General features: G+C 42.1%; 1 protein-coding gene across 2 annotated transcripts in view; it reads left to right on the top strand.

The window, feature by feature from the left end:
• The window catches only part of SMC5 (structural maintenance of chromosomes 5), a 208,356-nt gene that overhangs the window by 103,408 nt on the left and 80,958 nt on the right, over positions 1–23,990 (top strand). For both annotated transcript variants that reach the window (XM_040417086.1, XM_040417087.1), the window contains exons 13-18: positions 416–548; positions 1,627–1,800; positions 4,681–4,850; positions 6,116–6,239; positions 11,536–11,658; positions 22,814–22,939. In XM_040417086.1, the coding sequence (XP_040273020.1) occupies positions 416–548; positions 1,627–1,800; positions 4,681–4,850; positions 6,116–6,239; positions 11,536–11,658; positions 22,814–22,939 (850 nt within the window). The remainder of the gene's footprint in view (positions 1–415; positions 549–1,626; positions 1,801–4,680; positions 4,851–6,115; positions 6,240–11,535; positions 11,659–22,813; positions 22,940–23,990) is intronic.

Genomic DNA, 23,990 nt, shown 5'->3' with positions numbered 1-23,990 from the left:
GAAAAAGCTGAGATATAAATGTATAAATTACATGTTTTACTGAATCTTTTCCTATAAAATTATATGTCAATCTGCTTAGCTCCTCCTGCTCTATAACATGGTGCTTAGATTGCATTGCATTTTGTGGTGACAGGTCCTCCTTAAGCATCCTGTGATGGATCACTACTGTCAGAATATAAGCTTTTCCGCTGAAGCTTTGGGAGACATCTTCTTCAATTTTCAGGGATAATTAATATGATAAACCAGAAAGTGGAGAGCAGCAGTGGTTTGGCGAGGTATCAAATAGTTAACTCTTCCTTGACCATTATGTTTTATGTACCTGAAAGGTAACGTTTAAAAATATGTACACTTTAATATTGATTAGGTATTGGTATTCTTGGGGCAGAATCATGTCTTATTTTTTACATTTCTGCAGGCAATATGGCTTTTTCTCGTACTTAAGAGAATTATTTGATGCTCCACATCCAGTGATGAATTACTTGGTCTCCCAGTATATGGTTCATAATGTACCTGTCGGCACAGAAAAGACCAGACATTTGATAGAAAGAGTAAGTAACCAGCCATCACGATTTTACACAAGGGGCAACTTATCTTAATTAACACAAGATATAATGTAAATAACTGATACATGCACAGCCACTACTAAAAGAGAGACCACAGATCAATGTAGAGGCTACAGGGCTCACCTGAGCTGATTGGCACGGATGCTGAGAGAATCTAAAATTGATGGCCTATTCTAAGTATAGGCCATAAAGTTTAGAGAGGTTTTCTGGGACTTTGATACTGATGACTTATCCTCAGGATAGGACATCAGTATCTGATAGGTGGGGGTCCGACACCCATATCCAATCGTTTTTTTACACAATAAAAGCACACAGAGCTATGGGGACTGGATATTGCGGATGTGCTAGCTGCGATCTAGCAACCCCTGTCCTCAGCTCCCGGTGACAGGTTCCCTTTAAACTAAGCTTGTTTGTTAACATGCCAGGAATTCCTTTGACTCCTGCTACATCTGTATATGTACAGGGGATGACGATAATGGTTTAAAAACCTGTATACATGGATATCTTGTCCTAGCATGGCTGCTGATAGAGGGACATATAACCAGACCTGCCGTAAGTGACCTTCATTGAGTAACGCTGTGCGTAACCAGTACATGTGCAGTGCTATGGACAGTGTTACTGAATGGAGGCTTCTGATAGACTGCTATAGTCACTTGCCTATCCATCAGCTGCCATGTTGGGATAGGATCATTACGTATACATAGGTGCTTGCTGGAGATGAGTGAATTAATTCGTTCATCAGAGTTCTTGAGCAGCGAGGTGCTGTACTGCTGCTCAAGGGGCTCACCCCCTCTTGCTTGATTGACAGGGCTGGACATCTTGTCTGGCCCTGTTAACCTCCCGCCTGTGCCTCTGCTCTGCTGCTCCCTCCTACCAGAACAATGACTGTGATTGCACTGCTACCTGAAAATGCAGCTACTGTGTATTCAGATTCAACACTGATTGCCAGACTGCTGTCTATACATTGATCAAGCCTGTCTGCCACCACATGGCATGTTTATAGCAGAATGGTGGCTAGGAGACACACACTATATTGACCACTATATTATATTATTTTGTTTAGGTCATAAAAGAAACTGGACTGCGACAGATGTACACTGCTGAAGAAAGATACGTAACAAAAGTATCTGCATATAGTAACAATGTTATCTCTAGCAATGTTTCCTTGAAAGCAGCCCAATTTCTAACAGTAGCAGTGGATCCAGAGGAAAGAAGACAGGCAGTTGAACAGTACAAGGTAAAATGAACACTGGTAGAAGCATAGAGAAAGATCATGTGATCCATCTAGTCTGCCCTTATATTATTACTTCGGATAGTCATGTGGTTATCCCAGGCATGTTTACATTCACTTACTGTAGGAATCCCAACCCTATCTGATGGGAGTTTATTGCATCCTAGCCGCAGATCCTGTCATTGGTTCTAATGTTCCCCCCAACTAATTTTAGTTAATTTTTTTGTGCCCCCTTCTTCTGGAAAGGTATCGCTTTATTTGGAAATCGTATGTCCCCTGCAGCGCTGAATGATCCGAATTGCTGATTGTTATTGGCATTATTTATAGAGCGCTATCATCTTCCGTGGCGCTTTACAGTCAGGATTGTCACAGTGATTTCCAAGTATCGTATTTCTCTGACATTTCTTATTTCTCTGAAAAAAGATGACACACTACAATCTCAAGCAAACCGCCCCAGCCCTACATAAAGGTGGATGTAGACAGGCCGAGTGAGCAGCTGATTGTCGGAGAGGAAGCGTTCCTGCTTGTTCAATGACTGAGACTGCGCATTTATATGCAGCAATCTCCTTCACAGTATGAGGACGAGGGATCACTTATTGCGATCCCTCGTCCTCATACAGAATCATGGCTTCTGAGCAGCAGATTGCTGTTTAGACAGCACAATCTGCTGCTCAGAAGCCATGATCGGTGGTGCCTGCACAAGCGACAGGATCACTCGATGAACGAGTGTTTCGCTCATTTATCGGGTGATCGGCGGCACATTTAGATGGTCAGATGATCGGGATCGACTGTTCTCAGGATTGGTCATTCCCGATAATCTGGACGATTATTGGTACGTCTAAATCAGGGGTGCACAACCTTTTCTGGTTGGGGGCCACATTGTCAGCCTAAACCAATTCCAAGGGCCGAAAATAAAACTTGAAGAGGTATTACCAACTGAAATACTATATTTTTGGCATATTGAACATACAGTATGTATCATAAATGTCTAGTTACACTTCTAGTATTCCCATATAATGGGACAATACATAAAAGATACATGTGAGCAGCTGTAAGACATAGACATACATGTCTGTTACCAGATGGTTAGGTGCCGCACAGAATGGTATCGAGGGCCGCATGTGGCCCCCGGGCCGCAGGTTGTGCACCCCTGGTCTAAATGGACCTTAAGGGCTGTTTCACACGAGCGGATGCCGTGCGTGACATCCACTCCATGAATGACAGCCAAGACCCGATGCGGACTGCAGAAGCACGGAGCAGTAACATGACTGATAACGCTCCGTGCTTCTCTGTGATCTCTTTACTACGAAATCACAGTGAGATAAAGTTGTCACTGTGATTTCGTAGTAAAGAGATCACAGAGAGGCAAAGAGCATTATCAATCATGTTAATGCTCCGTGCTTCTGCAGTCCGCATTGGGTCTTGGCTGTCATTCACGGAGCGGATGTCACGCACTGCATCCGCTCGTGTGAAACAGCCCTAAGGCTGGTCTAGGGTTTACCTGATGACTTAAAGCGTAGCTGTCATTTTTTTTTTTTGTAATGTGTAGGGGGCAGTGATGATGACCATTTTGTAATCTACTTTAATTACGAATGTCTTGCATTAGCAGTGCCCCCGTCTTCTGTTTACTGAACTGTAGAGATGCACTCCGGCTGCTGTCCTCGCTGCCTCTCTCCTATCCTATATAGCCCTAATACTGGCGCTATAATATATAAACTGTATATATTTCCCTGCTTGGCGGCTATGTCTATATGTTCCTGTGTAAACTGGGAGCGATGTATAAGAAACAGACGGCTAGATGTATTACTGCGAGCAGTGTGCACTCGCTATTGAGAAGGGAGACAGCTATTCTACACTATATAGGGGCAGCTGTATATTATATTTCCCCCTATATAGTGTAGAATAACTGTTACTTATCTCCCTGCCTTCTCAATAGTGAGTGCTAACTAGCTGTCTGCTACTTACACTTTGCTCCCAGCTTACACAGGAACAATTCTACAGATAGCAGCCAGGCAGGGAACTATCTATCTATCTATCTATCATCTATCTATCTATCTATCTATCTATCTATCTATCTATCTATCTATCTATCTATCTATCTATCTATCTATCTATCTAACTAACCAACCAGTTTTAGGACGATATAGGATAGAAGAGAGGCAGTGAGGGCAGCAGCAGGAGCACCTCTCTTCAATGCAGTAAATAGAGACAGAGAGCGCTGCTAATGCAAGAAATGGGCCACTTCAGAGCTGTTTTTTCTAATACAAACTTACAATTTTTGTAATTACAGTATATTACAAAAAATTGTCATTATCCCTGCCCCTACACAAAAAAATGACAGTTCCACGTTAGTGGCGGGATTTTAAACCCCTAGCAATTAGCTGGTAATACCACGGGAACAGTGTTGCATCATGTGAAAAGAGGGCTGAGTTTGTAATTTTGGGTCACTCCTGCCATTTTCTCAGTAGTTAAATCGATGTTCTTTAGCAGGTTTCTTAAAGTTAAATTACCTACCACAATTAAAAAAAAAAAAACTTATAGGCCTTGTTGTGGTTGACCCAAAATCTGGTGGTTGCTGAAGACAATCTCATGTTTGTGATAACTGGTAGGCCAGTCCTTGCCACCCTTATTTTATTTGTATTCTGTTCTTTCACCAAAGTTTTTGTAGCAGTGAATAAGACTTAGCAGCTAAGAAGAAACCTTGTGAGATCACTGATAATTCCTATTAACAGTGTTTTGGTGTGTGTGTGTATGTATAGAAATCTAGCAGAGGACCGGTAGAGACGATGCTCCTTCCCTTCAGTGTAGACATTGTGTGGTGTTAGGCCCTGTATGAGTTGTAAGCTTTGTGGAGGGAATCTAACAGTGTTAATCGTTCCTTTTCAGGAAATTGAAAGAAGGTGTACATTAATAGAAGCTCGTATTGGTGAGCTGATAAGCAAACAGAAGACACTTGACAAAAAAGACAATGATTTAAGGTTAAGGAAGAAAGAGATACTGGATATGAAGACCAAAAAGAGACAACTTGAACAGAAGATTTCTACTAAACATGATAGGTTAGTTAAAAATGACATGTGGCATGGCTGTAGATGAGTTTCAGTGCTCCCAAGTTTTACTTTCCTCCCTTATGTCTCATTCACACGTCAGTGTTTTGGTCAGTGATTTTGAGCCATAATCCGGTGCGGCTCTAAACACAGAACAGGAGCAGATCTTTCCCTTATGTCTGTGGAGGCTCCATTCCTGGTTTTGGCTCGCAATCACTGATGGAAATCACTGACCAAACACTGATGTGTGAATGAGGCGTTAGGCTAGGGTCAAATGGCCTTGTGCAGTCTAGGAAAACCAGTTTATGTGATCTCCCAGACTTACCGCAACTCATCTGACTCTAACTGACAGCATCATGGTCTACTGTACTTTACTCACATTTTTGTGGTTAGTGCAAGTTATTCCCTTTAAGCTACTTTCACATCTGTGCTTTCCCTTTCTGCTATTGAGATCCGTCATAGGATCTCAATAGTGGAAGAAAAAAGCTTCAGTTTTGTCCCCATCCATTGTCAATGGGACAAAACTGAACAAAATGGAATGCACCAGAATGCATTCCTTTCCGTTTGGTTGCGTCCCCATCGTGGACAGAATAACGCTGCAAGACGGATCCGTTTTCTCTGACACAATAGAAAACAAATCCGTCCCCCATTGACTTTCAATGATGTTCATGACTGATCCGTCTTGGCTGTTTTAAAGATAATACAACCGGATCCGTTGGTAAAGGATGCAGACTGTTGTATTATCGTGACTGAAGCGTTTTTGCAGATCCATGACGGATCCAACAAAAACGTTGGTGTGAAAGTAGTCTTACGCTGCATAGGGCATAACTGTTAGATCAGTAGGGCTCACAATGAATGGAGCACTGAATAAGCCTGAAATGAGGTCCCCATTAACCCATTACTTGGCTCATTAGTCATTAAATTTACGATACGGTGTTTGTGGGTAGTCCTTTTCAGTGTTAGTCTTCCCTGAACTATAACCTTTCCTGTTCTGCTGATTGATGGGGAAAACTAAAAGCCATAATTAAGGTACTGTACACGCAAAAACCGTATTACACTGTAATTTACCTTTATCGAGCGATTCCTCTCAGCACTGCAGATTGACTCGCATTGATCCGTGATGCTCGTTTGTATATCTTGCTGTTTTTCAGTCTGCCTCAAATGACTGTGGGTGCGCTCTACCCCCTAATTTAGATGGGTATAGTACATCTGGTAACAGGTCCTTTTATAACGTGCAGTCATATAAAGTATGTTAAAAATAACTGTCTGTTTCCTAGCTTAAAGCAATTAGAGCAAGAAAATATCAATCTGGAGGAAGCTGAGCAAAGGGCGAATAGCAAGATTAGAGAAATTAATGTCCAGAAAAAGAAAATTGTTCTAGAGCTCACAGAATTCATAAAGGTGAGGATGGAATATTTCTGGTAGATCGTTTCTTTTTCTTTTACTGGATTGAGTTAAGGTGAAATAAGAAATACAGTGGGAGAGAAATATCATAAGAGAAATTGTTAAAGTCAGCTTTACTTTAGCGTGCGTTTGAAAAATTTGATCCAAATGTATCAAATGCTGCTTAATAAATTTGGCACAACGGTAAATATACTTTTTTTTATCTAGATTTATTTTTCCAGTTTTCTCTATGCCATTGCTTCACTGGAGGGAGATTGCACCTAAAAAGTAGCCTTTAATAAATCTGGACTGAAACAAATTAAAGGGGTTGTCCTTTTTATATTGATGACCTATCCTCCTATCAATATATTTTTTTTAAATGGACAACCCCTTTAACAGATAACCATGCCCACTTTCCCCCCTTTCATTCAGTACTGGAGTGGTGTAAAATTGTTTGCAGATTGTTGCAAAAGTTTTGCACATGTGAGCCCAAAAAGTCACAAATCTCTATTTACGACTTTTTAAAGTCAGAATTCTGGAGTACAAGGCTTGATCATTTCCCCACAGTGTGTTTTTTTTTTCCTTTCAATTACATTCTAAATTAGGTGTATCAGTGACATTTGCAGCAAAAATGTTTACTCATTCTATCATGTATTGTAAACAGTGCTCCCTTTTTAGCTTTAACCCCTCAAAGAACATCAGTCAGCAGGATCAACCCCATTAAACCAGCCATACTTGGGGTTGATCTTGCCAATTGAAATGAAACCTATCTTTTGAAAATCTGCTCTGGCGTTCCTGAGAAAATATTTAATATTTTTAATGCAAATGAGCGCTATAGTGAGAGCAATAGTGCACCGAGGGGATGCCAAGAAGTAGGGATCGACCGATTATCGGTTTTACCGATATTATCGGCCGATATTGAGGATTTTGACCGTTATCGGTATCTGCATCTATTTTGCAGATATACCGATAACGTATGGGGAACACAGAGCGCGCTGCTCTCAGCGCTCTCTGTGTTCCCTCAGCAGCACAGGGGAGAAGGAAGCAGTGTCTCCCTCCCCCTGTGCTGCCGCCAGTTAGAGGAGAGAAGACAAGAGGAGGGGAGGGGCTGTGCCACTGCTCCACCAATAAAGATAAGTCTTTCATTAATTCATATACAGGAGGCGGGAGCTGGCTGCAGAATCACATAGCCGGCTCCCGACCTCTATGAGCTGTAGCTGCGGTCCGCGGTAGTTAACCCCTTTGGTGCCGCGGATCGCAGCTACCGCTCATAGAGGTCGGGAGCCGGCTATGTGATTCTGCAGCCAGCTCCCGCCTCCTGTATATGAATGATTGAGAGACTTATCTTAATTGGCGCAGTGCGCGCCCCCCCCCCCCCCAAGCCCCCCAGTATTTATCATTGGTGGCGCAGTGCGCCCCCCATCCCAATAGTAAAAACATTGGTGGCGCAGTGCGCCCCCCCACCCAGTATTAATCATTGGTGGCAGTGGCCACATGATCCCCCTCTCCCCTGCTCCTCCGATCGGAGCCCCAGCTGTGTAATCCTGGGGCTACGATCGGTTACCATGGCAGCCAGGACGCTGCTGAAGCCCTGGCTGCCATGTTCAGCTCCATGCTGCTGTGTGCACAAAGCACAGGGCAGCAGGGACAGTGTGAGCTCCTATTCACCCTGATAGAGATCTATCAGGGTGAATAGGACAAGGGTTCTAGTCCCTAAGGGGGCTAAAAGTTAGTAAAAAAAAAAACAACAACAAAAAAACAACAAATATTAAGTATAAATGAAAAAGATTTACAAAAAAAATATAAAAATACACGTTAACAATAAACATTAATTTTAAGCAGATTTGTGTAGGAAATTTTTTTTTTTCCTCAAAAATAAAAATACCCAAAATATCGGTATAAATTATCGGCTATCTGCCTGAAAGTTCACAAATTATCGGTATCGGCCCTAAAAAATCTATATCGGTTGATCCCTACCAAGAAGTGGAAGACACCACCCCTCGGTGTACTGAAGCTCTCACTTGCATAAAGATTAAGGGCGGAATCTATCATTTGCTGTCGTTTTGTTGTCCGTTTTAAGTACTATCATAACTGATACTTAAAGGTGTTGTAATCTGAAATCCTGGCACACCTTTCATTCCACTTCCAAAGGTGGTGAGACTCTCCAAAATAAGCACCAAATGTTGCTTGCGGGCATCACTTGCTTGCCACAAAATTGCTGCAGCGACTTGATAAATGTCCCCCTAAGACTATTTTTAAAAGTGCTGCAACCAATTTCTACAACACCGGCATCATTCCAACCAGTTTGCATGTGTGGTTTAATAGGGTGGCTCCTGCTGATGGGTGCACTTTAAAGTGTTGCTATAGGACTTCAGTGTTGATCACCTATCGTAAGCCCTGGAATATGCATTTAAAGGGGTTGTCCACCCTAGACACTAACCAACCCAATCCTTGGAACCTGAAAAAAAACACTTATCTGACTGCATCCCCAGTTTCAGCCAGTGTGGGAACAGTGGGCCTGTGAACAGGTGAGTGCTTGCGTATTTATTTATTTTTAAATTGAGCACAGGCTCTAAGGATTGAGTTGGTTCGCTTGTAGGCCGGACAACCCCTTTAAGCACACCTTTTACCTTCAGGGCTCAACACATTCAAAGACCCATAACTTGTTTTATTTTTGTGTTGGCTCTGTGAGGTCTTGTACATTGAGTTTCCACGAGAGGACATTTACTTCTAGTTATATTTATTATAGTGCATTGGAATACCTATGTATCCAATGCCTTGTAGTCTAACTTTCCCTTGTTATGCATGGCATCACAAGGGTTAAACAGCTGAGATTGGTATTTTCTGTACTCCTGACTGCTGCCACAGGGTGGCGACTGTAGATCACAGAAACGGAAGGCATGCATTTTTGTTGGCCTCTAAATTGTGTGGACAAGTGATTGACCAGTGCTAAACACCATTAGAATCCTATTATTGATTGTTTTGTAAGACCTAGTAAGGGAAGCCTAACTTCTACACATCAGTATGAACGCCAGGCTGTATTGAGATCCATACTAAACAGAAGCAATTATTATGTTTCACCAGTTTAGTTACTGCCATCTGATTGTGTTCGTTCCTTGTGATGTAACAAGTTGACCTGATGGCCCAAACTCCATTAGGCTGGTTTCACACGGGCGTTGCGGGAAAAGGTGCGGGTGTGCGTTGCGGGAACATGCGCGAGTGCAAAACATTGTAATGCGTTTTGCATTCGCGTGAGAAAAATTGCGCATGTTTGGTACCCAAACCCGAACTTCTTCACAGAAGTTCGGGCTTGGGATCGGTGTTCTGTAGATTATATTATTTCCCTTTATAACATGGTTATAAGGGAAAATAATAGCATTCTGAATACAGAATGCATAGTAAAATAGGGCTTGTTCGCGCAGCCCGCATCTCTTCTGTCTTTAACTGTGAGCAATAGGACCTTTGATGTCACTGCATCCATCACATGATGCATCACCATGGTGATGGATCATGTGATGAGCGTAGTGACATCATCAAAGGTCCTATTGCTCACAGTTAAAGACAGAAGAGATGCCGGGCTGCGCGATCAAGTGGATTAAGGTGAGTTAAATTTATATATTTTTTTTTTAACCCCTCCAGCCCTATTTTACTATGCATTCTGTATTCAGAATGCTATTATTTTCCCTTTTAACCATGTTATAAGGGGAAATAATAATAATCGGGTGCCCATCCCGATCGTCACCTAGCAACAGTGCGTGAAAATCGCACCGCATCCGCACTTGCTTGCGGATGCTTGTGATTTTTACGCAACCCCATTCATTTCTATGGGGCCTGCGTTGCGTGAAAAACGCAGAATATAGAACATGCTGTGATTTTCACGCAACGCACAAGTGATGCACAGCCCCATAGAAATGAATGGGTCATGATTCAGTGTGGGTGCAATGCGTTCAACTCACGCATCGCATCTGCACTGAATACTTGCCCGTGTGAAAGGGGCCTTACACATAGTATTATTTACTCCTATATATACTTTTTGTGATGCTTGATGTTTGACAGTGAAGGTCCGGTTGCTGAAATCTCAACAAATTGCCAAAATGAATAGGCTCAACTAAGCTGATAACCCCTTTAACATGGCCAAAGGTGCACAGCACTTAGCTAGGCTTTTCTGCTCCTTCCCTTCAGCAATCTGTAAGGATCTCAGCACCAAGAATTCCACTGACTAAAACTTGACATTTTTTTTAACAATTGCGTTTTCTGAAATTAGAAATATTTTTCGCTTTATAAGGAGGAAGAGGAAAATAAGAAAAAAATTATATTTTTAATCAGACCTCAGATCAGACACCTGTTGAAGTTGCTTTAATTAAAGCATTTAAAATGCACTCTGGTGCTCCAAATCAGGGTACCCCAAGGGGTTAATATCCTCGCGTGGCACAGAGACTAGACGCTGACACAAGCTGGTCAACATTAATACTGCTTATGTCATATATGACACTTCAAGGAGGTGCTTTTTTATAGGCACCAAATATATATGTGAATCATCTAGCTAAATAATTGGCTCAAACATTCTTCTACATTCTATACATCATTCTGTGGGAGAATTGAGGGGTCTATTGCAGCTTCAATCCCCCTCAGTTCTCGCTTCAGTGTTGGAAAATTACTGAAGCAAAGGGGGAGGGGAGGCAGTTGAGATAAGGAGCAAGCAGCTTAAGGCAACTACATAAGAAAATCAATCTAGTTACATGAAAGAAAGATATTCACACATCTCTATCACACACATATCAGACCTCAGATCACAACCCCATCAGAACACAGATGTGAGCCCCCGTCAGAGCTTAGATCAGACCCTCTTGTCTCTCCTGCTTCGCTGCCTCTCTGCAGATTTGTAGTATGCGGAAGTGCCATGAGTACAGCGCTGCCTGTATTTACCGCTGCCTGGTCTTCTCCGGGCCCACACCGCATTGTGACCTGACTATGTGCAACCTCAGGTCAAAGTGTGAGCACTACGTCCTGATGATATATGCAGTCAGAACATGGGCAGCATGGTGCCCGGAGGAAGACCAGGTTGGGTACAGGCAGCGCTTTACTCATGGCGCCTCTGCATACTACTGAGTGCTTTCATAATTGAAGCACTGACTGGTGTTGGTTTTATAAGACGCACTGCCATTCCGCCCCACTTTTTTTTGGGGGGGGGGGTAGAAAGTGCATCCTAGAAAACGAAAAATAGGCTTTGAAAACAATAAACGGCCTAGGCCACAATGTAATCAATTACTCAATGTAGTCTCTTACTATCAGTGTATTTTTATTTTTTTTCCAGAACTGCATGCTGCTAAATAAAGAAAAAGTAGATTTATCCTTAGAAAATATGACAATACAATGGATGAAGAACAAAATTGATTATGAGTATAAAGAGGCTACATCTAGACTGAAGGAACTGGAGGTAACTATATATCAATTTATGGCTGGTTCAGATTGCAATTTCTACTTTAAAAGCTTCTGAAAGCTCTCACAGAAAATGTTATCACATTTATTTTTTAAATTTTGCGTGTCTAGATAGCGTGAATGCTTCTTAATCTTTTCTAGCTATATAAATCAATATGAGAAATTATATTTAACAAAAAATAAGTTTCCTTAACCCCTTACCGTATGTGCTTAGATTGTACAGAGATTATCTTTTTTTTTATTTTTTATAAAGAACATTTTGCTAAAAATACAGAATCATCCAGCACAAATGCAAACTGCTGCAAACAAAACGACTGATTACTAAAAATCAAAGTCTTTCTTCACATAAAGAACTTCCTTAGTGTCTATTCATATCTCGTTTTCACTGCACATTAAGACTATGTGCCCGGAAAGCTCCCAGCAAAGTCATCAGTTAGGCCTCATGCACACACTGTATGCATAAGATTGTCCATTTGGCATACACTGACGGTATGTCTTGACGTACATTTATTTATTTTTTTATTTTTTTAAACTGTATAGAAAAATGTAGATTTCTATGATTTCCTACACAGACTGATGTAAATAATAAAGAGGACTAATGTTCACCCAACTCTGGATAACCCATTTAAGGCCAAAATAAATCTCTAAACGGGAAAGCCATAGACCCCTCTCCCAAAATAAGTTGTCATATATCAAAATACCCAGAACTAAAATGGGTTCTCTTTATAAGACTTCATTTTAGGGTGCCTTTTTAATCCATTAAATTATTTGCATTTGAAATGGTAAAAAAAAAAAAAGAAAGCTCTACCTGATGTGATAAAGACATAAAAACCTTTCCCTGGTCATTAACCACTTCCCGACCGCCCATAGGATATAAACGTCCTATGGGTGGTTGTTTAACTCTAAATAGACGTTTTAGAACGTCCATTCAGAGATGGCAGCTACACGCTAATCGTGCAGCTGCCGAGCGGGGGACCCGCTTTCAGTGACAGCAGGGCACCCCAGGGAGAAGGCAGGGACAGTTCCCAGGTGTCCCTGCCTTCTACATCGCTGTATACACAGCGCTCAAAGAGCGCTGTGTATACAGATCAGGAAGTACTATGCGCTTCCTGGCCTGGTGGTCATGTGACCGCCGGGGCGGGAGAGTGCAGGAGCTGTCGGATCTTCCATAGACCTCGATCAACTCTGCACTGAGGCTGTACAGCATGGTATACTGCTGTACAGCGTCTTTTGGGGGTGTATTTTCCCTGTAACGGGGGCTACTATAGAGAAAAAAAATAAAGTGAAGTTAAATGTCCCCTAGAAGTCTTGTATGACCTTATGGGGGACGCAAAGTGTAAAATAATAATTAAAAAAATAAAAATAAAAAAAGGTTTCACATGTAAAAAATACATCCCAAAAAGTGCAACACCAAGTGATCAAAAAGGCGAATGTCCCACAAAATGGTACCAATAAAACCGGCACCTTATCCCGCAAAAAATGAGCCCCTACATAAGAAAATCGCTAAAAAACTAAAAAAAAAACTATAGCTCTCAGAACATGGAGACATTAAAACATAATTTTTGTGCTTCAAAACTGCTATTATTGTGTTAAAGTGCAATAAAAAAAATAAAAACGTAGACATATTAGGTATTGCCGCGTCCGTAACAACCAGCTCTATAAAAATATCACATGACCTAACCCCTCAGGTGAACACCGTAAAAAAATAAAAATGCCCAAAAGCCATTTTTTGTCACCTAACATCACAAAGTGCAACACCAAGCAATCAAAAAGGCGTATGCCCCCAAAAATAGTACCAATTAAACTGTCACCTCATCCTGCAAAAAAATGAGACCCTAACTAAGACGATTGGTTAAAAAATAAAGCTATGGCTCTCAGACTATGGAGATACTAAAACATCATATATATTTTTTTTTTTCAAAAATGCTATTATTGTGTCTAACTTAAATAAGAAAAGGTATACATATTGGGTATTGCCACGTCCGTAAAAATCTGCTCTATAAAAATGTCACATGACCTAACCCCTCAGCTTGCCCCATAAAGTGTAATCATAAATGATCAAAAAAATCATATGTACCGAAAAATGGTACCAATAAAAACGTCAACTCTTCCTGCAAAAAACGAGCCCCTGCACGTCTTGATCAGCAGAAGAATAAAAAAATATGGCGTTCAGAAAATGGAGTGACAAACATATTTTTTTTTCAGAAATGCTTTATTATGTAAAACTGAAACAAAGACAGTAGACATATTTGATATCATTGCGTCCGTAACAACATGCTCTATAAAAATAGCACATGATCTACTGTGTTAGATGAATGTTGTAAAAAATAAAAACTGTGCCAACTTGTTACCTTGCCTGGCAAAAAACGTAATATAGAGCAATTAAAAATCATATGTCACCCCAAAATAGTACCAATAAAACTGGCACCTTATCCCCTAGTTTCCAAATTGGGGTCACTTTTTTGGGAGATTCTACTGTAAGGGTGCATCAGGGGGCTTCAAATGGGACATGGCGTCTAAAAACCAGTTCTGCAAAATCTGCCTTCCAAAAACCATATGGCATTCCTTTTTCTCTGCTTCCTGCCGTGCGCCCTTACATCCGTTTACAACCACATGTGGGGTGTTTATGTAAACCGCAGAATCAGGGTAATAAATATTGAGTTTTGTTTGGCTGTGTTAAAGAAAAAAATGGATTAAAATGGAAAATCTGCCAAAAAAGTGAAATTTACAAATTTCATCTCTATTTTCCTTTAATTCTTGTGGAACACCTAAAGGGTTAACAAAGTTTGTAAAATCAGTTTTGAGTAACTTGAGGGGTGTAGTTTCTACAATGGGGTCATTATGGGGCTTGCATAGTGGAACCCCCCCCCATAAAAGTGACTTCAGAACTGAACTGCTCCTTTAAAAAGTTGAAATTGTTTAAAAAATTCTAAACCTTCTAACTTCCAAAAAAAAATATATATATATTACATTGCCAAAATGATACCCACATAAAGTAGGTATATGGGGAATGTTAACGAATATTTTATGAGGCATCACTATCTGTCTTAAAAGCAAAGAGATTCAAATTTAGAAAATTTGATATTTTTATAAATAAAGGTAAAATATATCGACTCAAATTTACCACTGTCATGAAGTACAATGTGTCGCGAGAAAACAATCTCAGAATGGCCTGGATAAGTAAAAGCATTCCAAAGTTATTACCACATAAAGTGACACATGTCAGATTTGCAAAATTAGGCCTGTCAGGAAGAGGGTAAATGGCCCGCTCTGGAAGTGGTTAAAGGAGTTGTCCTACAAAAAATATTATACAGTTTTCAAACTAGCAGCTGGATCTAAATACTTTTGTAATTGCATGTAATAAAAAATGTATCATAGCCACTGAGTTATTCAATGAAATGTATCTGTATAGCGCCACCTGCTGTTTATTTTTTTATAATTTCTTTGACCTGCTCACTGACAGGCCGCACATACTCAGTTTTATCCTTCAACTGCCTCCTGAGCTGTAATGGGCAGAGCATGGACACGCCCCCTTAGCTCTTGCAGAAAATACACTCCCCTTGAATTGTGAGTTTGATATAAATCTAGCAATGAATGTGGAGATCCATGTGAGGTACAGGGCTGGTTCTAGCTTTGTTAGGAAGAGATTGTCATGTACTATATAAGGGATGCTCAACCTGTGGCCCTCTATTTGTTGCAAAACTACAACTCCCTGCATGTCCAGACAACCTACAGCAGGGCATAGTGGGAGTTGTAGTTTTACAACAACTGGAGGGCCGCAGGTTGGGCATCCCTGTACTATATGATGTCTGATTTAAATTTTTTACATTGGTCATGGTATAACCCCTTTAAAGATTAGAAATTCCCTTACAAACATGCAATGAGAAATTAACCAGTTAAAAGGGTGTTCTGAGATTTTAATACTGATGACCTATCATCAGGATCTGATCAGTGGGGGTCCGACACCCGGGATTCCCGCCGATCAGCGGTTTTCAGAAGGCAGCAGCTCTCCTGTGAGCCCCACTGCCCTCTTGCAGCTTACCAAGCACATCGCCGTACATTGTCGTACATTGTATTGCATGGGCTGAGCTGCTCCTACACACATGATACATGAACATGTGATCACTGGTCTAGGAAAAGCAGAGAGAAGGTCGTGGCGCTCAAAGGAGTGCTGCTGCCCTCTCAAACAGCTGATTGGCGGGGTTCCAGGTGTCGGACTTCCATCGATTACATAGGTCATCAGTAAAAAAATACATCTTGGAAAAACCCTTTAATTTATGTTCACGTTTGTGATGTCCATTTAGTTTGTAGGCCGGGTTGTCTCCCGACTTCCAGATTAAATGTTTCCATAGGGTTACATTAAACTAACGTATGTCAAGAAGTCTATACTGTTCGAACAACAGTATCCATTAAAAGTATATATATATATATATATATATATATATATATATATATATATATATATATATATATATATATATATATATATATATATATATATATATTTTTTAGATTTTTTTTCTTTTTTAGCGATGGGAACCTGTGGGTGACAGATAAGACCATATGGCACCCTTCACTGCCACCCATTTAACATATATGTTTTGGCGGATACATTACATTACATACATTTTGTAAAAAGTCCCTTAAGAGATGATTCTAGAGGTTGGCCAGTAGAGGTCCCCAAAGAATGTCTTTTAACCATCTCACTGCACCAGAACTAGCAGATTCCTTGATCAGAAAAGGTGTCTGTGTACATACTTTACTGTGTAAGGCGTCTGGAGATGTGGCTGACTGCAGAAGTAAACCTGTGTGATCACTATTCTGGGGAATCTAGGCAGATGCTTACCATTTCACAAGCATCGTTATATTGCGCTCGCTTTGATATTTCAGGCTGGTTTGTGGATACGCCACCTCATACGCTCATAAGGTAAGCTGTGGTTTTTCATGTCTTGTGGCAGTATGTAAAGGTATGGTAACTTTATCACACTCTTTTTACAAACACATTATAAAAATTTTCATTGCCATCTTTATTTTGCTAACCATTGTGTCCCATGCAATACAAAACTATTGTTGTGATGGGGATCATTGAATGTCTACATACACGTTGTAAACCTACAGAGAGAGCGTTTGGAATTTATTGGGTGAGGGGGATATATTAGAGACTATCCTTTGAAAATTGAGGCAAGAATGGATATTGTTGTCTTGACTCTGACTTTACAGGAGTTTTCCAGTTTGCATGAACATAAAAAAAATAAAAATATTTTAAATAAGGTAGCTGTAATTTTGTATGGCATTTTATTTACCTTTTTATTGCTCCTATCTCCCACTCTGGGCTGTGGTCACATGACCCTGTCCAAGCAGCTCTTTCTTATTTCCTGTGATGTTATGTCCATGGGTGTGTGAGTGATAGGGGAGTGTCTATGTAACTAGCTTGGTGGGAGGAGCTATAAACTAGCTGGGCGGTGCTGGAGCTGTGGCTGAGAAGGGAGAAGTGCATCATGGGTTTGGTTGGATATAGCAACAGGAAGTGTATCTGTTAAACATCATAGTAATCCTAGAAAACCCCATTAAGTTTCTCATTAAAATTGTGAACGTCATGGTTGTTGGTTTTTCCCCCCCATTTTTTTTCTAGATAAAATAGCTTATTCTGAGTATCATAGTCATTGATATATGCTCATAAGGCTTTTATAATGTGAAGTAATAAAAAAAAAAAAAAAAAATTTTTTATCCTTGAGCCACATTTTCTGTATACATAATAAACTATTATAGTCTGGTACTTTGTTAGTTCTAGGACTTTTTAAAGTCTCACAAATAAAACCTGTATTACATGCTTGTTTAACCCATAGGTGCCACTTGGAACCGAACCAGAGTTCGGGAAATGTTTTTTTACAATACAAATTCATTTATGAAGTTATTACCCGAAGTCTCGCGAGACTTCGCGAAGCGATAACTTCGGCTCATCGGAGCCAATACATTCTAATACTGTACGGAGTCCCTGCTCCGTACAGTGTTGGAACAAAGTTTTATGCAAATCGACTTCGCTCATCCCTAATCACCATATTCTGACCCCCATAACTTTTTTTTTATAGTTCTATCTACTGAGCTGTGTGGGGGCTAATTTTTTGCGGGACAATCGGTATTTATTTTTTTATACCATTTTGGAGTGTGTGCAGGGGTGTGGAAATAAAGAAAAAAAAAAGACTCGTCGAAGGACTAAAGCGGGGGCTCGATCTACTTGTCCCTCATGACAATCTATTTGTCCTGATACAAAATTTTTTTTTTCAATCGAAACCATATTTCAATGCACCGCCACGCTTCCTTATGCATGGAGGTGGCTGGCTTGCGTTCCAGTCTTTGTGGTGTGAAATTACTCTAAGTTTAGGCCTCGTTCACACCAGATGATTGTTAAGAATGCACTACATCGCGGCCCGCTCACTATGTTGTGGGGCAGAAGGGGGCGTGATGATCCATTGAAGTGAATGGCACTGTAGCCACAGCCGCAGGCGATCGGATGCACGGGATCCTAAGGCACAATTATGCCTGAGGTCTGGTCAAAATGCTTGCAGCATTTTGTTTGGACTGGACCGCAGGCATCATGTGCCTTGCGATCCTCTGCAGCCGATCACATTGCAGTCTTTGGGCATGGTTATGGTGCCAATCACTTCAACAGACGCCCCCTACTGCCCCACAATATAGTTAGCCGGCCACAATGCGGTGCAGTGCATTCTGGACAGAATCAGGCCGGAACGCACTACCTGGTGTAAACGAGGCCTTAATGTGATCACAGCAAATAGTTTAGTGCACACTCTTGCTCTTAGCACATTACTACCCGTACCTCTAGGTGGTTTAGGCAAATTAGCTGCTAATGTGGCATGGAAAGGACCCCCCTCACCTTCCCAGTTTGATAACACCTGCAGAAAGGGGGTCCTCTGAGGGATGCTGGCAGAGTTGCGAGTTCTATCAATGCCCCTGGCTCTGTAACTGCTCTCACTGCTCCTCCCCCCGAGCCGGAGACGTGACAGAACCTTTCATTGCTTCACCCCTCCATCTCTGTCATTTCTTCTTCACCACGCCCACCCCTTCCCCCCCCCAGCTAGTCGCCAATTCACTGCTCCGGTAAACAAAGCCATCTCAGCCCTGCTACTTGCCCCGTGCCCGCAGCAGGGCTAAGCTACTGAACAAACTACCTGCCCTGCGCCCGGAACTGCATGTCCCGGGCGTCGGGCGATACGATTTGCACACCCCTGGTGTGTGACTTTTGATCACATTTTATTACATTTGTTTGAAGCGATAAAAAAAAATGGCAGATTGATCATTTTGTCCCTTTTTTTACTTTACGCCATTCGCCGTATTAGATTTTTTATTTTTTTTATAATTTAATAGTACGCGCGTTTTCAGACATGGTGATGCCGGTTATGTTTATATTTTTTGTTATTTATGTATTCTTTTATTCTACGGAAAGGGGGAGATTTAAACTTTTTTTTTTTTTTTTTTTTTTTTTTTTTTGATGTTGAAGCTCGTATTTGAGCCTACAAAACCCTTTCTTTTTTTTTTATTCTGAACCCTCATGGGTTCATGATTTGTACAGAATTGCTTATTTCTTCAGGCCAAAATAAGAATTTCAGCTTCACTACCCTGGGTCTCTTCAGGGAGACCCAGTGTATTAAATTCAATTACCGGCATCCTCATTGGCCGCAGAGGGTGCCGGTTTTTCACCCTTTAGATGCCGCTATCTCACTTGATCACAGCAGCTAAAGGCTTTAATGACCGATCGTGGTTATTAGTCACGGGTCTCTGCTGTTTGAAACAGCAGAGACCGGCTAGCCATGTTTGCACTTCGCTCCAGCGCTGTATATGTACGGCGCTGGTAGCGAACGGGTTAAACAATTTATTATGCTCCAATATTAAGCAGACCCTTGGCACACTGTGAAAATGCTGCTCTGCATATTAGGCCCATGCACAAGACCGTATCCAATTTGGGGTCCACAGATCTGCAAAATACGGATACCAGCTGTGTGTTTGCCGCGTTTTTGTACTAGAACTGGCTATTCTCGTTCGCAAAACTAACATGTATAAGACATGGTGTACAGTTTCCAGAATGGCCACGTGTATGCAGACAGCACGCACATTACGTGTATCCTGTCCACATTTTTTTGCGGACCCATAAAAATTAATGTCCGCATGCTATCCACAGAAAATGTGGACCAAAAATACTGTCTTGTGCATGAGCCCTTACAGACAGAGGTGACTTCACACAATTATGTATCAAAGTAAATGTAGTTTAAATATAATGTTGTGTTTTTTTTTTTTGTTTTTTTTTTAAGTGCCTTACAAATGGTTCTTGCTAAAAGTCTGACCCACGAGAACTTTAAGATGCACAACTCCTAATTTTCAAGTTAAAGGGGGTTGTAAAAGATACAGTACAAACCCAATTCCAAAAAAGTTGGGATGCTGGGGAAAATGTGAATAAATATAAATGAAAATAGAATTCAAGAATGCATAGACCCATATTTTATTCACAGTACTGTAGATCATAGAACACCTATCAGATGTTGAAAGACATTTTACAATTTCATGTTAACTTATTTAGAACTTGATGACCGCAACACATCTCAAAAAAGTTTGAACGAGCAACAAAAGGCTGGAAAAGTAAGTGGCCCTGATTAAAAAAAAAAAAAAAACAGCTGGGTGTAAAATAGCGTGTTAGAGAGGCAAAGTATATCAGAAACAAAGATAGGCAGAGGTTCGCCAATCTGCGAAAAATGGTCTAAAAATTGTGGAAGTTTCAGAAAAATATTCCTCAACATATACCGTATTTTTCACCCTATAAGACGCACCGGCCCATAAGACGCACCTAGGTTTTTGGGGAGGAAAATAAGAAAAAAAATATTTTTAACCAAAAGGTGTGCTTTGTGTTTGGTGGGTTTGGAACTAATAGTGGTCTGTGGATGGCACTATTACTGGAGATCTGTGGATGACGGACACTGTTATGGGGGGGGGATCTGTGGATGACGGACACTGTTATGGGGGGGGGATCTGTGGATGACGGACACTGTTATGGGGGGGATCTGTGGATGACTGACACTGTTATGGGGGGGATCTGTGGATGACTGACACTGTTATGGGGGGGATCTGTGGATGACGGACACTGTTATGGGGGGGATCTGTGGATGACGGACACTGTTATGGGGGGGATCTGTGGATGACGGACACTGTTATGGGGGGGATCTGTGGATGACGGACACTGTTATGGGGGGGATCTGTGGATGACGGACACTGTTATGGGGGGGATCTGTGGATGACGGACACTGTTATGGGGGGGATCTGTGGATGACGGACACTGTTATGGGGGGGATCTGTGGATGACGGACACTGTTATGGGGGGGATCTGTGGATGACGGACACTGTTATGGGGGGGATCTGTGGATGACGGACACTGTTACAGGGGGGATCTGTGGGTGGCACTGTTACAGGGGGGATCTGTGGGTGGCACTGTTACAGGGGGGATCTGTGGGTGGCACTGTTACAGGGGGGATCTGTGGGTGGCACTGTTACAGGGGGGATCTGTGGGTGGCACTGTTACAGGGGGGATCTGTGGGTGGCACTGTTACAGGGGGGATCTGTGGGTGGCACTGTTACAGGGGGGATCTGTGGGTGGCACTGTTACAGGGGGGATCTGTGGGTGGCACTGTTACAGGGGGGATCTGTGGGTGGCACTGTTACAGGGGGGATCTGTGGGTGGCACTGTTACAGGGGGGATCTGTGGGTGGCACTGTTACAGGGGGGATCTGTGGGTGGCACTGTTACAGGGGGGATCTGTGGGTGGCACTGTTACAGGGGGGATCTGTGGGTGGCACTGTTACAGGGGGGATCTGTGGGTGGCACTGTTACAGGGGGGATCTGTGGGTGGCACTGTTACAGGGGGGGATCTGTGGGTGGCACTGTTACAGGGGGGGATCTGTGGGTGGCACTGTTACATATGTGCCATCCACAGACCCCCCCACCCCATAACTGTGCCATCCACCACAGATGTCCCCCATAAAAATGTCATCCACAGATCTCTCCCCTCCACTCCCCCCCCCCCCCCCCCCCCCCCCCCCCCCGCTGGTTTACTAATATAAGATGTCTTATTCAATTAATAGTTATTAAACATGCCCCCCAACTCCTAATAGTACCTTACATCTGTACAATGCAGGCAGGCTGGGCGGCCGGCGCGTCCCTCACTGACGTCACTTGCCTGCGCCGCCTGCTTCATTCATAAAGTAGGCGGCGCAGGTACGTGACATCAGGGAGTTACGCTGCCGCCTGCCTGCATTCTACAGAAGCTGTTAGGATGTAATGTACTATTAGAAGTGAGGGGGCATGTTTAATAACTATTAATTGAATAAGACATCTTATATTAGTATACCGGCGGGGCTATACTACACTGACTGCACCGCCCCACCGCTATTGCCGGCCCCCAGCTCCTCCTCCCAGTCCCTCCCTGAGTCCCCGCTCGCTCGTACATCGCAGCTTGCGATGTAAAACTGCAAGCATTCGCCCCATAAGACGCAGGGGCATTTCCCCCCCGTTTTGGGGGGAGAAAAAGTGCGTCTTATGGGGCGAAAAATACGGTAGTTGCAAACACTTTGAATATCTCACCATCTACAATATATAATATCATCAAGAGACTCGGAGAATCTAGAGAAATCCACATGCACAAGAGTTCCAGCCTGACAATCTACTACCCTTTACTGAAATGCTGTGATTACAGGAGGGTAAAGAGTGGAGTCAGCCTGGGACTGGCAGCCTTAGATCCCCATGGTGCAGTGAGTTCAGCTCAGAAGAGCAGTGGATGGTTTGGGAAATGCGGCCGTCACAAGGAGCATGTTTCACTGCCACAATCATCCGTCTGAAAGCAGGCATCTTTTAAATTTGCAGTTGATCTTATCTACTGGTCAGTTGTCCCATGTATGTTATGCTGGACCTCCTAAAACACACACATGGATTGTTTCTCTACAATTCTCACGTCTCCTTCACACTAGTGAGAAACCCTTGTTATGTACTCTGCGTCTCGCTTGTACTATACAAATATTTAATGTACAAGACTGGATTGGAAATGTTTAATCTCTTCGACGTATTGGATTAAGCTAACTTTTTGTTTATTTTCTTAGAGTAAGTTTTATGCTGCAGATGAAAAGAAACGTCATCTGTTGGAAACATGTAAAGGTCTTCTGAGAAAGGCAAGACAAGCGTGTAACCTTGGACAAAATGACGAGGTTCCTCAAGATTTCCAAACTGTAAGTATATATGTTCCAGCTAAACAGCTCTGTAGATTTACCTAAATATGGATTACTCATTTTAGATGGCAATTACTACGATATTTTTTTTGTTCAAATGATCACCATTTCTAAGCACTCTGCTTGCTGTTAACAAACAGAAGCATTTGTGTTTATTCTCGTAGGCTGGAATTCAGTCCTGGTAATGCACCCTTTGCACAAGTACATGGCTGGTTATTTATGAGAGATTTCAAGCAATGCAAATCCTCTGCATGAGCAGCGCTTGTTCCCGACAGATGTAAACAAAGAATATTTCCTTTCACTGACAGTAAGCAGATGGCTTGCAAATTCGGAGGGATTTAAAGTCCAATAGACTTAAAGGGGTAACTGCACCAGACTTGTCCATAGGTGGTGTCTGGCATTGCAGCTCAGCTCCATTAAGGTGAATGGGCTACAATGCCAGACACAACCCACATACAGGTTTGGCAATATTTTGAGAGAGTGTCCATGTCTGTCTGATCCTGGTCAGCCCCTTTAAATTTTTTATAAAGGGCTCTTGATCTGGAAATCAGTAGTGGTACAATATCAGAGTTGACCAGTGTGATGTTCTCACATTAACAGGTTTTTACAGGTTGAAGATATTGATGACCAAGCCAGAAGATAGGTCATCAGTGTCTGGTGGTGGTCTGACACATGGCGCACCCACCGATCAGCTGTTACCTGCAATTCCAGGAAGTAAACAGTGTTTGGAGCTAGGACACCACAGCTCCATACTGTGTAGTGGCCGTCCTTTGGTACTGTAGCTCAGCTCCCAATGGGCACTGCACAATGTAAGTAGCTGTGGTGTTCTGACTCCATACAGTGTTTACTTCTCGGACCCACAGCTGCAGGTGATATCTGATTGGTGGGTGTGCTGTGCTTCAGACCTTGACAAATCTGATACTGATGACATACCCTGAGGATACATCATCCCTATCTATAACCCAGAAAGCCTCTTTAAAGGGGTTGTCCAAGTTATGGAAAAAAATATATATAGCACTGTAAATCTGATGGGCAGCAATATATAACTAAG

This window comes from Bufo bufo, chromosome 2 (genome assembly GCF_905171765.1).
Source record: "Bufo bufo chromosome 2, aBufBuf1.1, whole genome shotgun sequence".
Lineage (NCBI taxonomy): Eukaryota > Metazoa > Chordata > Amphibia > Anura > Bufonidae > Bufo > Bufo bufo.
Note: the sequence above shows the minus strand (reverse complement) of the source record. Positions and strands in the feature narration are given on the sequence as shown.